The following is a 12,985-nucleotide window of genomic DNA, read 5'->3' as shown; positions in this document are numbered from 1 at the left end:
ACCTTTTAAGTTCGCTGCATCCCTCCACTGTTACATTTCAGTGTCCAAAAGTGCTAACTTTGATTGGATTAGTGTTTTAATCTATGTTTTTCATTGTAACATTCACCACTTTCATGGTTCCATAAAATATTTGCAGTTGATCTGTCACTTATGCCTTTTTTCATCATCGTTCTGTCATTCTAATAAGAAGTTGCAGTGTTTTAGACAAAAACAGCTTTTTTGAGAATATGAGCCAACTTCTAGTTAGTTTTATTCCATTTGTCTGTGATACACACCACTATTGAAACTTCTCTGACTCTACATGATATCTTAATTCTCTAAGAATCAAAGAGATGATCGAAAGAGCAGTGTGTTGGTTGAGCAACTGGGGTTGTGTCTGCACTGGTTGAGGCAAAAGAAGAGTGGATCCTTCTGCTGGGGCTTTGTGTGTATTGGTTGGTATGAAGGAGTACAGAAAATTTTTCATTTAAAACTTTGGACAAATTTAACTATATTTTAAGTCCAATTCAAGCCTGAGGTTGGATATGTTTAATGTATAACACATCTTTTGCTCTCTTGTTTTCTCTCTAACATAATTTCTTTCTCTTTACAAATCATTATTTTGTTATTTCTTGCTGCTTCAGCTATGGCAGTATAAGAAAATCTAATACATTTCTGTTCTATCAGTAGAGGATTTAAACTGTATTTTCAGCTCATAATAATACATTACTATTCAAACATCAAGCATGAGAAACAAGGAATCTTTGCCACCAATTGATGGGATTGAAGTCATTTAATGCTCGGTCCTATTTTTCCATTTCCACTGCATCTATAAACTGCTTAACACCAAACAATTTATTTAAATCCAATACTTTTCTTATCTAAAAGGGATAGTTTTTCTTGTATGTTGACAGTAATTTCAATCGTGGCTGAGCTATTTAATTATAAACCAATAGGTTTTTTCTTGAAGAATATTTTCTCACAAACTTCTTTATGGGCCAAGTAGAGGGTGCTATAATATCAACAATTAATTTTTTTTATTGTATTAATATCTGTAATCATGTAGATTGCTGCCAGATTTAAAGAAATAAACCAATGCAGATATAACTTGTGTAGCCACAGTCACTACGGCAACATTTGCTACAAATGCAGTAATACTTTTTTTCTCAAAACATAAACAGTTATGCGAAATGCGGTTTGAGCATGTCACTATAATTTTTCGGAAACTGGTACTCAGCAGAGCTAGCTAGCTGGAGGGAGATGAGCAATGAACACATCTAAACAAACTAAACGGAACGTTTAATTCTCATGAAGCTAAAAGGAGCAAATGGGTTATGAGATAATGTGCCTTTACAGATAATTTTAACATCAGTTTTCTCCACTTTATCACTTAGATGAAAACCGTGTTATCAAGGTTTTTATCAAACAGTTTTTTTAGTATTTGTAGTATTATAGTACTTGTAATGAGCACAATTCATTTTAGCCGAGTGCCACTGCACTGTAGTCATGTCCTTACCTTTCAAGGATGAGTAGAATCAGTTTAATGTGTTTGTGTCCAACTCTGACTATGTGCACTTGTTCACAGATATGAGACTGAGTCATAGCTGTTGATTAGATCACTATGCAAATCCAAGTAATTTATATTAGAATTAAATTTAAGGAAGATTATGAAATGTTTGTCTGAACTTGTCAAAGCACAGACTTGTGTAATGCAGCACGTATATTTATTTTTCAGCATTTTTTTTTTTGTGGCATGCCTGTTATACACTCCTTCTTGCGTGTTTTATTTTGCAGCCCAGCATGATTCAACACTGGCACCCACAACAACCTGAGAACTATAACACTGCTGTCACACATTATAATTTTTCTGGAAAATTTAAATCGTGAAACAGTGCTTTTACAAGTTACCCTGTGTACTTTTAAGATTTTAAGAATAAAACAAGCTTTTGAACAAGACTTTGCATTAATTCTGTGGTGTACATGGAGAGTTAGATATTACACTGAGAGAACTGAAAGGTTTGTCTGCATTATTCCATTATATATGAGACTTTTGTGACACTTCATTACTTGTGTTCTCTTCTAGTTATATAAAAAACGAGTCACAGTTGATAAACAATACTGTGGCATTTTGGGAAAGTTTTCTATGTGAACAGCTAGTAGTCACAGTAAAGCTTGAACAAAAAATTTCTAGAAGTTTCTGACAACTTGTGGAGGCAGCAAGAGACATTTAACAGGGAACCATATTCATAAAGTTTCCTCAGACACAGTTCTGCACTGAATCCAGAAGTAATTAAACTGACAAAAATCTAAGCGGTGAGTCGCTCAAGCAGCATTGCTCAGTTGACGCGTGGTAAATGAGACTGGGCAACATCCTGTCGGCCCAGGCTTGACAGTAAGACCCCTGTTTTGCTCACAAAGTGCAATTATAGTCCACTTGAGAAAAAAAGAGAACAACCGGGACTGTTTCACTTGGCTAAAACAATGTTTTCCTGGACAGTGTGACAGACGCATAATTTAACAATAATTACACAATAATGTAATAACCGGAGATACTTGAGTGACAGTTTTGATTATTGTGTTTTTGTTAATCTTTTACACATTGAGAAAATCCACTCAGGATTTGTCACCGTTGTCAGCCGTGCTTTTAGGCTCTGACGACCTCACGTCAGGAATTAATGGCGATTACGGCGGAGGGAGCGAGGCAGTTCCAATCGAGCGTGTAGGGGCAGAGGGGGAATGCAACGTGAGCGATAGCAGGGACAGGGAAAGTATTTGTGCGGTTCCCTCAGACGTGAGGCTTTGTCAGGACGGCACTGCTCCTACTCAGTGTCAGCACCGAGACAAAATTCTGCAAAGGTACAGCGCACACATTGTCATTATCTTTCCAATGGCCTAAGAATATTAAGGCAACAGAAGCAGCTGCGGCAAGAATTATACAGGGAATGAAATATTAAAACTGCCAACAGATTTCTAATAATTATATTCACCGAGTTTCCTTGTTTCTTTGGAACGTCCCCAAATGTGTTTTTGCTCTTCGCAGTGACGTAGGATTAAGGAGGCATTTTCATTTTCAAAGAATTGTCTCTCCACCTCCGCTCCTGCTTGTCTTTTCTCATTTTATACACAGAATAATGGGCAGCAGCAGTAAGCATAATGGCTGTGTCGGCATCAGAAGCACTGGGGACGCTTGTGTGCGTCAAAGTTTGAAATAGGCACCGTAGAGGACAGACTGGACGGCCACCTGAGTGCATGTCATTGTTGTGTTTTGATCTCTTAGCAGCACTCAGCAGGTGACATCATGATCAGAAACATCCAGCTGAGGCATGCTGGGAAATACACCTGTTCAGTACAGACCGAAGTGGACAGTGTCTCCGTCTCCACCGGTGTGGTTGTCAGAGGTACAGTACTTTGGTACTTTGGTCTTTTGACAAAAATATTAGTTTTATTAATTCATTTTTGGGGGTGCGGTGGCGCGGTGGGTTGGACCACAGCCCTGCTCTCCGGTGGGTCTGGGGTTCGAGTCCCGCTTGGGGTGCCTTGCGACGGACTGGCGTCCCGTCTTGGGTGTGTCCCCTCCCCCTCCGGCCTTATGCCCTGTGTTGCCGGGTAGGCTCCGGTTCCCCGTGACCCCGTATGGGACAAGCGGTTCTGAAAATGTGTGTGTGTAATTCATTTTTACGTAAGAAATTTTTATAGGTTTATAGCAGTGTTCTTGTATTAAACCTTGAAATACAGTACCCTGGACCATAAACTGCATTAAATGAATCACTGAACTCAGAGTGCCTCAGCAGGTAGTGCTGGTGCCTTGCAGCTTTTGGACAGTGTGTTCGGAGATGGGTTTGAACCCTTCTCATTCTGTTTGGCGCTTCCCTGCTCTCCCTGTGTTTGCGTGGGATGCTTCCAGCTGGATGTGGCCCAGTACTGTGCAGAGCCATGTACCAATACTGCCATTAGCACTGGCAAGAGAGGGCACACACGCTGACCTCCCTGTTTCAGGTCCTCCCGGCCCTCCGGTGAACCTCCGTGTAGAGGACATCGGAGAAACCACAGCTGCTCTATCCTGGATGCCCGGTCTTGATAACCACAGTCCCATCACCTCCTACACTATCCAGGCTAGAAGTCCCTTCTCCCTGGGCTGGCAGGCGGTTACCACAGGTGTGCTTTGGTCTTCACCAGGAAAGCTGCACAGTTCCATCTCTGTCTCCCAGTGTGCACATGAGATTTATGATATTTACCTGATGTCAGATACCATGTCTGCCCTTATCAGGGCATGGTAATGGAGAAGCAGCAGCCTGCTCAGACAGGGTTTCTAATGTGTCTCATCCAGTGGTTCAGATGGCTACATTGTTGTTGTGATTGCTTTGTGTATGTGGTGCTGTATAGAGTATAATCGACCTGGAGATGTTCTCTGAAAGGATGCACTGTTAGCATTAATGGACGAACCATTCTTTTAGCTGTCACACTTCCCCATGGTGCCTGTGGTGCAGGGGACTGCAGGATTATTTTGGCTCTGAGAACACCTACCTGCTCTGCAGGCAGATACTGAAGGGCAATATCTTGCACAGAGCATTCAGATCATCTCCAGTTTGCCATGTCTCTGTGTCCCTGTATTCATGTTTGTGTGTGTGTGTGTGTGTGTGTGTGTGTGTGTGTGCGTGCGCTCGCCTGCATGTCTGCCCAACATATGGAACCAGTCCCGGAAGAACTGCGGGGCCAGCAGCTGACTGCAACAGTGACAGACCTGAGCCCCTGGGTGGAATATGAGTTCCGGGTCCTGGCTAGCAATGCTGTTGGCACTGGGGAACCCAGCAAGCCCTCGAGTCAAGCCCGCACTAAAGATGCACGTAAGAGCAACAGGAAATCATAACTGTTTACAAGCATTAATGTTGTTTAATACAAGAATATCCTTAGCTATTAGTAGGCCCAGATGTACAGCTGGATAGCTGGTACAAATCAGCTTAAATATGTAGCTGGTGGCTTCGGTGTGCTCACTGTCATGTTTTAAATGCATTTGGGACACAAACTGGCTTTAGCTGCTGATGCTTTCTGTGAGAGCAAGTAAGATGGATTTTCATTCTACCCAGGATGTAATTTCTCATTCATATCTGTATATCAAATATTACAGCTTAGGTGCAGAAATAGTCTCCAAAGGAAACTCTCAAAGTGCAGGCGTACAGTAAACCGCTCTGAAAAATCCCTGCCCCATAAAATGCCGCACATTTCACATTTTAAACCTGTTCAAACTTCGGCTGCTTCTCACCGGTTTCTTTCCACCCTCTTATTGCAGATATGTAAGGTTTTCAGTCAGAAATTTTATGCGAGCATTTGCATGCAAATGCTGACAGGTCCATGGTAAACTGTAAAACAAGGTGATGTGCATACAAGTGTTGGAGTGTAATTTGAATATGTTAACAGTCTCTCCTCCAACAGCGTTTGCCGCTGGAAAAGAGCTAGTTCTGTTCTTCTCTGTTCCCTAGTTCCCAAGGTCACTCCTGCCAATGTTAGCGGAGGGGGAGGCAGTCGCTCAGAGCTCGTCATTACCTGGGAGGTGAGTAGCCTTTGGGCCACTGCTGACATGGGACAGAAAACCTCACCCTCAGGCCTCTGCAAAAGAGTAGTGTGCGTTACCTTTAACCTCTGGAGCACATCTCCAGGACTTTCTCCTTAGATCCCAATCTGAGTTTGTTCTATACCTCAAAGCATTTCTTTCACTCTTTACCCTCCTCTACAACACCTCTTTGCGTTCTACTTTGTTCTTAGCAATTAATCTTCAGCCTACAGCTTCCCATTCCACCCATCACTCCCTGCATACCACACGTGAAGTGTTTTGGTGCATAATAGTCTCAGGCTTCTGCTTACACATTCATTCCCATGCTTTTTTATAACAGCAGTGCTTGCATCTCTCTTCTCCTCTTATACTTCCCCCATGTGTAAACCCCATTATCCCCCATACCAGTTGTACAACAGCGGTGTACCATACCCTCAACACCAAGTCATCTACTGTAACTGGTACATATTTAGAGACCTAAGGGTGTTAGAGCACAGTAGTTCATTTTTCTCTGTCTGTTGCTGCTTTTGTCTAAGTGTTAATGACATGCCCGCATGATTTATTGTGTTTCACTTCAACTTCACCGATGCATGAGAGACCCATCCCACGGGGGGGTAAAGAGATATTCTTTGGGCTTTTAATAATCTAATTAAAGCACATGGTCTTTCAGAAGATACGAGAGAGTTTTCCGCAGCATCCCTTTCCAGCCCTGTATCCTCTTTCATGAGAGTCTTAGTAATTTATCATCTAGCTCTGAAAAATGTGTTGCTTATTGTATTGCTTTGACTTGGAAATAGGAACTAATCTCGAATACGTCAAATGTCCTACATTTGAATGTAGTCACTCGTACTAAACAAAATGTAAATTATGGCTGACAGCTGAGTTATTCGTAGTTTAACATTCCCCATTTAATAATAATTAACTCTGTCATGTTATATCACAGTTCAAAAATCATTTCCAGAATGTATGCTGGTTTCTTTTTGTGCATTTGTGTTTTCACATTCTTTATGATACTAGTGTCAGACTTGGAAAGGGTTCTTCAGTGACATTGTCAGTCATAGCAAAGTATCTTTAGTGGCCAAGATAATCTCATCCACTGAAGCCTAATTAGCCTAAATAATTGGGTAGTATAATTAAAGAGGATACTAAAAAAAACACAAATTTTCTGTTCTTCACTCCCAGATCTTCAAACACTGAAATGTGCATATATTAATAACATAACTAAAATAATTATAATTCCAAATCCACGAAAACAAATATTCTACGGACAAACTGTGGAGCTGTATGAAAATTAGAGCCGTACTACGTTCACCTTTGTGACATTTGTAATTCCTCAGACATTCATTATATGTGAGTGACAACGTATGGCATGGTAGTGCAACAGGTAGCGCTGTGTCTCGCAGCACCTGAGCTACACAACTTGATGTGGGTTTGATTCCCGCTTGGTCTGTGTGGAGTTTGCATGTCTGTATGGGTTTTCTCCCATAGTCCAAACACATGTTTTAGGGGAACTGGTGACTCCAAACTCCCCATAGCATGTACAGAATGTGTGTTTCACATTACTGCATAGATGGGTAAACAACAATAGCCAGTTTACTGTACTGTATCTAGTGCTGTAAGTCACCCTGGATAAAGGTGTCAGATAAGAACCACAGAGTAGTAGCGATTATGTATCGCTTTGGATACAAACATCTGCTAAATTTATAAATGTTAATGTACATAATTACAATTATGGTAAATAAGAGTACACAACATGAATGTTATGTAACTATAAGCAACCTTTGAAATTTTTAGGTGCCACAATTCAGGAAGGTATACATAGTGCAAGTTAAGAGTTGCATTATTTTCACCTTTTTATAGTGCTGCATAGGAACACTGAAACTTTCCTGTAATGTACATAAAAGGGAAGTAATTCCAAAGATTTTGAGCATGAATGATGCGATTATGATTTCAATCCTGTTGACCATGGTGGCTTTACTCTGAAGCTAATGTGAAGCGGAAGTGTTTGTCACGCTTTTAAACTTGATAGAATGAGGGGCGCTTAAAACATCAGCTGTGATTGTGTAAAATGGTGCAATTTGGTAAAGATGGTCTTAATCGTGACAGTGTCCAGTTCCATTGCTGACCCTGACATTTTCATGATGGTTTTAATCGTGATGAGTTCCCATGTTCACGATGCTTTCAGCTCCACCAAAGCATTACTGGTAAACAGTGGTCTTCTTTTCACCCATATGTACATGTCCTCGCCTCCAGCCTGTCCCAGAGGAACTCCAGGCTGGGCCAGGATTCGGCTATGTTGTGGCCTTTCGCCCAAACGGAACCACCGGATGGATGCAGGCAGCCGTTACCTCTGCAGATGCCTCGCGTTACATCTTCAAGAACGAGAGCATCCCCCCATACTCCCCGTATCAAGTGAAAGTGGGTGTTTACAACAACAAAGGGGAGGGACCTTTTGGGCCTGTTACTACCATATACTCAGCTGAAGAAGGTATATATCTCTGGCATTAAGTTAAAATTTAGAAAAAAAGATAACACTTCAAACGTCTGCATATTAAACCAAAAGAGCAGATAGTGCAAAAATATATTACTTTATATTTCAGTATAACTATAGGATCATTAACAAATGTGTATTATTAACTAATTACAAATGTAGTTATTTTTAGATCATATACTGTATGTGGTTGGCTTTTGCATTTGTATTATTTCTCTTTGAAAGATATCGACTGATGTACTTCAGGCCGGCTTCGTGGTTTTCAGGTCATGCTCTCTGGGAAAACTACATTGTGTTATATATTCCCTTTTTTGCATTGCGAGGGAAGGACTTGTTTGAAGACAAATACATGTTTCTGACAGCCTGGATGTAACATAGGTTTGGAATTACTCCCCAAACACAGTTAGTGATATAGCAGGCTTCTGCTGGTGGGTCTGTGATATTTTAGGACAGCAGCTCTGAAGATTTGTGATGAAACTTTGAAGATTAACAAGGCCCTATTTTGGACATAACCTGTAGAATGGAAGTTAAATCCCAGCACTTCACAAGCCATCACTGGTTTGCAGTGTCTGAGGCTGCAGAAAACAGTTTTGGTAAAAGTCAATGGGAAGAAAAGCCGAGGAGGGAATATAAGTGCATCACCTGTGGTGACGGGGTGTACGGTAGGCTTGAACATCTCCTTGTGTACCAAAGCCCTTCACCACTGTGTTGCCGCAGAGCCCAGTCGCGCACCCTCCAGGATCCGCGTGTGGAGCCTCTCCGCCTCAGAGATCGAGGTCGCCTGGAAGCCCCTCTCCTCACAAACCAGGAGGAGGGTCCTCGGATATGAGGTGAGCGCTTGCTGTACCAGCCCCCCCACCCCCCCCGATTACTTTCCTCAGGTGTATTTCAGAAATGTGGAAAAAAATCTATGGAAAATGTACAAAGTAATTGTTCAGATTAACTCACTGTTCAGAAAAACAGTTAAACTTGACCCATCATTTATGCGTAACTTTTAAATATGACATTGTTGTATGTAGCACACATTTTCTGAATTCATGTAAATATGGCCTCGGAATTTTTTTCACCTTTCCTCTATAGAAAAATTTATGTTGTGAAGTGCACTTTTGTTTTCTAAGAGTTGTATGTCGCTTCGGGTGGAAGCATCCGCTGAGCGAATAAATATAAACGTAATGTGTCTGTGTCGTGTGAGCATCACAATTCTGCTGTCCTATGTGTCAGCTGAGATACTGGAGGAAGATGGAGAGGGAGGAGACAGCCAGCGTGGTGAGGACTGTGGGAAACAGGACATCGGCCATCATCCGCGGACTAGATGGCAGCAGCACCTACTATGTCAATGTGAGAGCATACAATACGGCAGGCACTGGGCCGGTCAGCACCACGGTCAACGTCACCACCAAGAAGCCCCGTAAGTCCCGGAGTACTGATAGGAATTACCAAGAAAGCACGATTAGTCCTGGAGTGATTCAGTAAGTTAAAAAAAAAGGTGTAAGTCCATGTGTTGCTGAGAATTATCAAGAACCAGTATAAGCCCCCAGTTTTGTCATGAAACACCTTGTAAGAACTGCAGCAAGAGTGTGAGTTGCCGCAAAGCCTCTATAAGTCCCACGATATTGGGATATAAGTCAAAGAAATTCAATAAGTCTTGCGCTGTTTCCTGACATTACCAGGAGTATGTGCAAGTTTCCCAACGATGACTTGCGCTTCCTAGAAAACAGTTTTTTGCCCTTCTTTTTCTTTTCTCATTCCTCTAAATTAGCACCAAGCCAGCCACCGCTGAAAGTCATGTGGAAGAATTCAAACTCAAAGATCATGCTCAAATGGGACCAGGTGAAGGCTCTGGAGAACGAGTCAGAAGTTACGGGTTATAAGGTAATGGAAGCATTATTCGGGTGCCAATTTCCTGCTGTAATCTAAATAGAACAGAACTGTGTCACGACATAAAGACAAGCCATAAACTGAAAAAATGCAAATATACATAGGTGTAAATGTAATTCAAGGGCAAAGAGTTAACATTTGTCAGATATGGTCATAGAGCACCATCTAAGAAGTTCCTGGAAGTCACCTTTTTAGAGGTAGACTAACATTTACTTATTTAGCAGACGCTTTTCTCCAAAGCAACTTCCAATGAACTCTATGTAGTGTTATCAGCCCACACACCTTATTCACCGCAGTGACTTACACTGCTAGATACACTACTTACAGTGGGTCACTCATCTATGCATCAGTGGAACACACTCTCTCTGTCACTCACACACTATGGGGGAACATGAACAGTCTTTGGACTGTGGGAGGAAATCAGAGCACCCAGAGGAAACCCACACAGACACAGGGAGTACATGCAAACTCCACACAGGCTGAGCGGGAATCGAACCCATGTCCTCTCACATCACCCAGGCACTGTAAGACAGCAGTGCTACTCGCTGTATGTCACCATGCTGCCCATTCGCAGTCAAACTTTGAGATGTAAGTCAACCACATATTTCGGACATGAGCTTCTGGTGTGGAAGGGTACAAATAATAATACAGTAAGCTTGTATCCCCAAACACAGTCACACTCTGGGAATAAATGTAACTGTTTGGAACAGCCTTACATTTAAAACACAGCCGAAATGTCCCCAAAAATATTATGTGGGAATGTACTGGAACCCTGAAAATTCACACACACACACATTTTCTGAACCGCTTGTCCCATACGGGGTCGCAGGGAACCGGAGCCTACCCGGCAACACAGGGCGTAAGGCCAGAGGGGGAGGGGACACACCCAGGACGGGACGCCAGTCCGTCGCAAGGCACCCCAAGCGGGACTCGAACCCCAGACCCACCGGACAGCAGGACTGTGGTCCAACCCACTGCGCCACCGCACCCCCCTCTGAAAATTCTATGAATTAAATTCTAAACCAAAAATAATATTCCCATTAATTAAAATAGCAGTATTTTTGTTGTTACAGCTATGGAAATAATAAGATAAAGTTGAGCCTGCAATACTTGACCCTTGTTTTAGATGCTCCTTGAGCAAGTGTGGGTTTCTTGTAGTATTAAAGTAGCTATTTTTTCCTTTTAAGAAAGGTGATTTTATCAGTTTCTTAATTACATTGACATTTCAGGCAGTACTTTTAAATGGAAAATTCTGTTATATTTATTAACTATAAAATAATGGCAGCACTAAGCAGGGGGTGCGGTGGCGCAGTGGGTTGGACTGGGTCCTGCTCTCTGGTGCGTCTGGGGTTCGAGTCCTGCTTGGGGTGCCTTGCGATGGACTGGCGTCCCGTCCTGGGTGTGTCCCCTTCCCCCTCCGGCCTTACGCCCTGTGTTGCCAGGTAGGCTCCGGTTCCCTGCAACCCTGTTTGGGACAAGCGGTTCTGAAAGTGTGTGTAATGGTGGAACTCTGGTCAAAGTCTTTTAATAAAACCAACACAAACAGGTACAAGTGACTCAATGAAACATAATGCAGAAGAGAAAGGCGGAGAAAAAGTCTTTTCAAACCCTAGCAAAGCTACGAACAGGAACGCCAGCATGGTAAAAACCCTCCCCACTTTAATGTCCATTTAAATCAGAAGGATAACAGAATAAAAGTCAGACATTTAAAGTAACGCAAAACCAGAGGACATGTTCCGCTGGGCTGAAGCCTTGGGCACAGCGTTGAATTGACGGTCTTCATGGGAACCTTCAAAAGGTGATATTTTGTTTTTTCCATTATATTTCACTTTCATTTCATCTTGTGTAGTCTTCTTTATCGGAGAAACTCAATTACTGAACCAGTGTATTTCTCAGGGCGGCATTCGGGTCAAGTGCACAGAAGTTCTCAATTCTGTACATAGGAGTACACAGCAAATGAGATCAGTGTTCCTTTCCATGTTTTGCAACGTAAATTAAACTCATTCATAACGAAAAAAATCTCAACTGAAGAATTACCTTATACAATTTTCTTAAGGGATTTCTAGAAACTTTTGTCCAAGACTCTCAGAGAATGTTTGCGTCGATATTAATAGGTGCAAAAAGTGTGGAATCTTCTGAGCTTCCCATAGACGAGATCCGAGCACCGATGAGTCACTAGAAACAAGTCAAAGCAGGTCTTTTACGCACCTCAGTGACCATTTTAAGCATTTGCATCTTCTGTAGGTTTTAAGTCCAGCTAAAATAAAGGGTATGGTAATAATTGTCACAATGGTTCTCCACACCGTGTAGCACATCGTTGAAGCAGCACCACTCTCACCCCGAGAGCTGTGTACCATACTTTAACAGAGCCATACAAACAGCCTGGCTCCACTTGTGTAATATCTCTTTGCGTCTTTGCAAATCCTGCTTGTGGCTTCACGTTCGTTGCGTCTCTATGAGCAGCTTGGCTGCGTTCACTTTTGTAACATGCAGTACAACACCCCTCTCCAGGTGATGTACAAGAGCAGGCACAGCCAACCCAGTATGGTGGAGACCAACAGCACCTCCCTGGAGCTCGCTCTACCTGATGACGAGGAGTACGTCATTCAGGTCAAACCATTCAGCGAAGGGGGAGAAGGGAGCAGCAGCCAACAGATCACCATCCCCAGGATAACAGGTTAGGATCTCTAGCCATACTGTATTTCATGTGGAACATTCCTCGTTGCGAGCCTTTGGAAAAGAGGAGTAGCATTGAGATCATATGCTAAAATTGTTTCTAATAAAAAGATTCTCTGGACTGTGTCAACCACGCAGTCAGATCGCTCCCCGGAGAATTACAGTTGAATTTTTTTGAGAGTGTCTTTTGTTAATGCGCACAGTTGGAAGCTGTGTGCTGGGAATGGGTGGATTTGAATGAATATTTATTTTTTCTTCCCATAATTACAGAACATGCAAACTAAAATTCTCAAAACCAAACAAACTGAAAAGGAAAAACAAAAAGTATCAGCTTGCAACTGTTAGGTGTTTTTTTTTTTTTTTTTCAGTCAGATTCCTGCATTCCACAGATGTATTTTAAATCAATAAATACA

The 12,985-nt window shown here is 42.2% G+C and overlaps 1 protein-coding gene across 1 annotated transcript in view; it reads left to right on the top strand.

The window, feature by feature from the left end:
* LOC108939516 (contactin-4-like) overlaps positions 1 to 12,985 on the top strand; it is a 123,957-nt gene that overhangs the window by 110,487 nt on the left and 485 nt on the right. Inside the window, exons 14-22 of the mRNA XM_018760910.2 lie at positions 3,257 to 3,377; positions 3,976 to 4,134; positions 4,674 to 4,823; positions 5,457 to 5,527; positions 7,781 to 8,015; positions 8,736 to 8,848; positions 9,240 to 9,426; positions 9,778 to 9,890; positions 12,408 to 12,573. Of these exons, the coding sequence (XP_018616426.2) occupies positions 3,257 to 3,377; positions 3,976 to 4,134; positions 4,674 to 4,823; positions 5,457 to 5,527; positions 7,781 to 8,015; positions 8,736 to 8,848; positions 9,240 to 9,426; positions 9,778 to 9,890; positions 12,408 to 12,573 (1,315 nt within the window). The remainder of the gene's footprint in view (positions 1 to 3,256; positions 3,378 to 3,975; positions 4,135 to 4,673; positions 4,824 to 5,456; positions 5,528 to 7,780; positions 8,016 to 8,735; positions 8,849 to 9,239; positions 9,427 to 9,777; positions 9,891 to 12,407; positions 12,574 to 12,985) is intronic.

Source organism: Scleropages formosus, chromosome 2, assembly GCF_900964775.1.
Source record: "Scleropages formosus chromosome 2, fSclFor1.1, whole genome shotgun sequence".
Classification (NCBI taxonomy): Eukaryota; Metazoa; Chordata; class Actinopteri; order Osteoglossiformes; family Osteoglossidae; genus Scleropages; species Scleropages formosus.
This window is presented reverse-complemented; position numbering and strand designations above follow the sequence as displayed.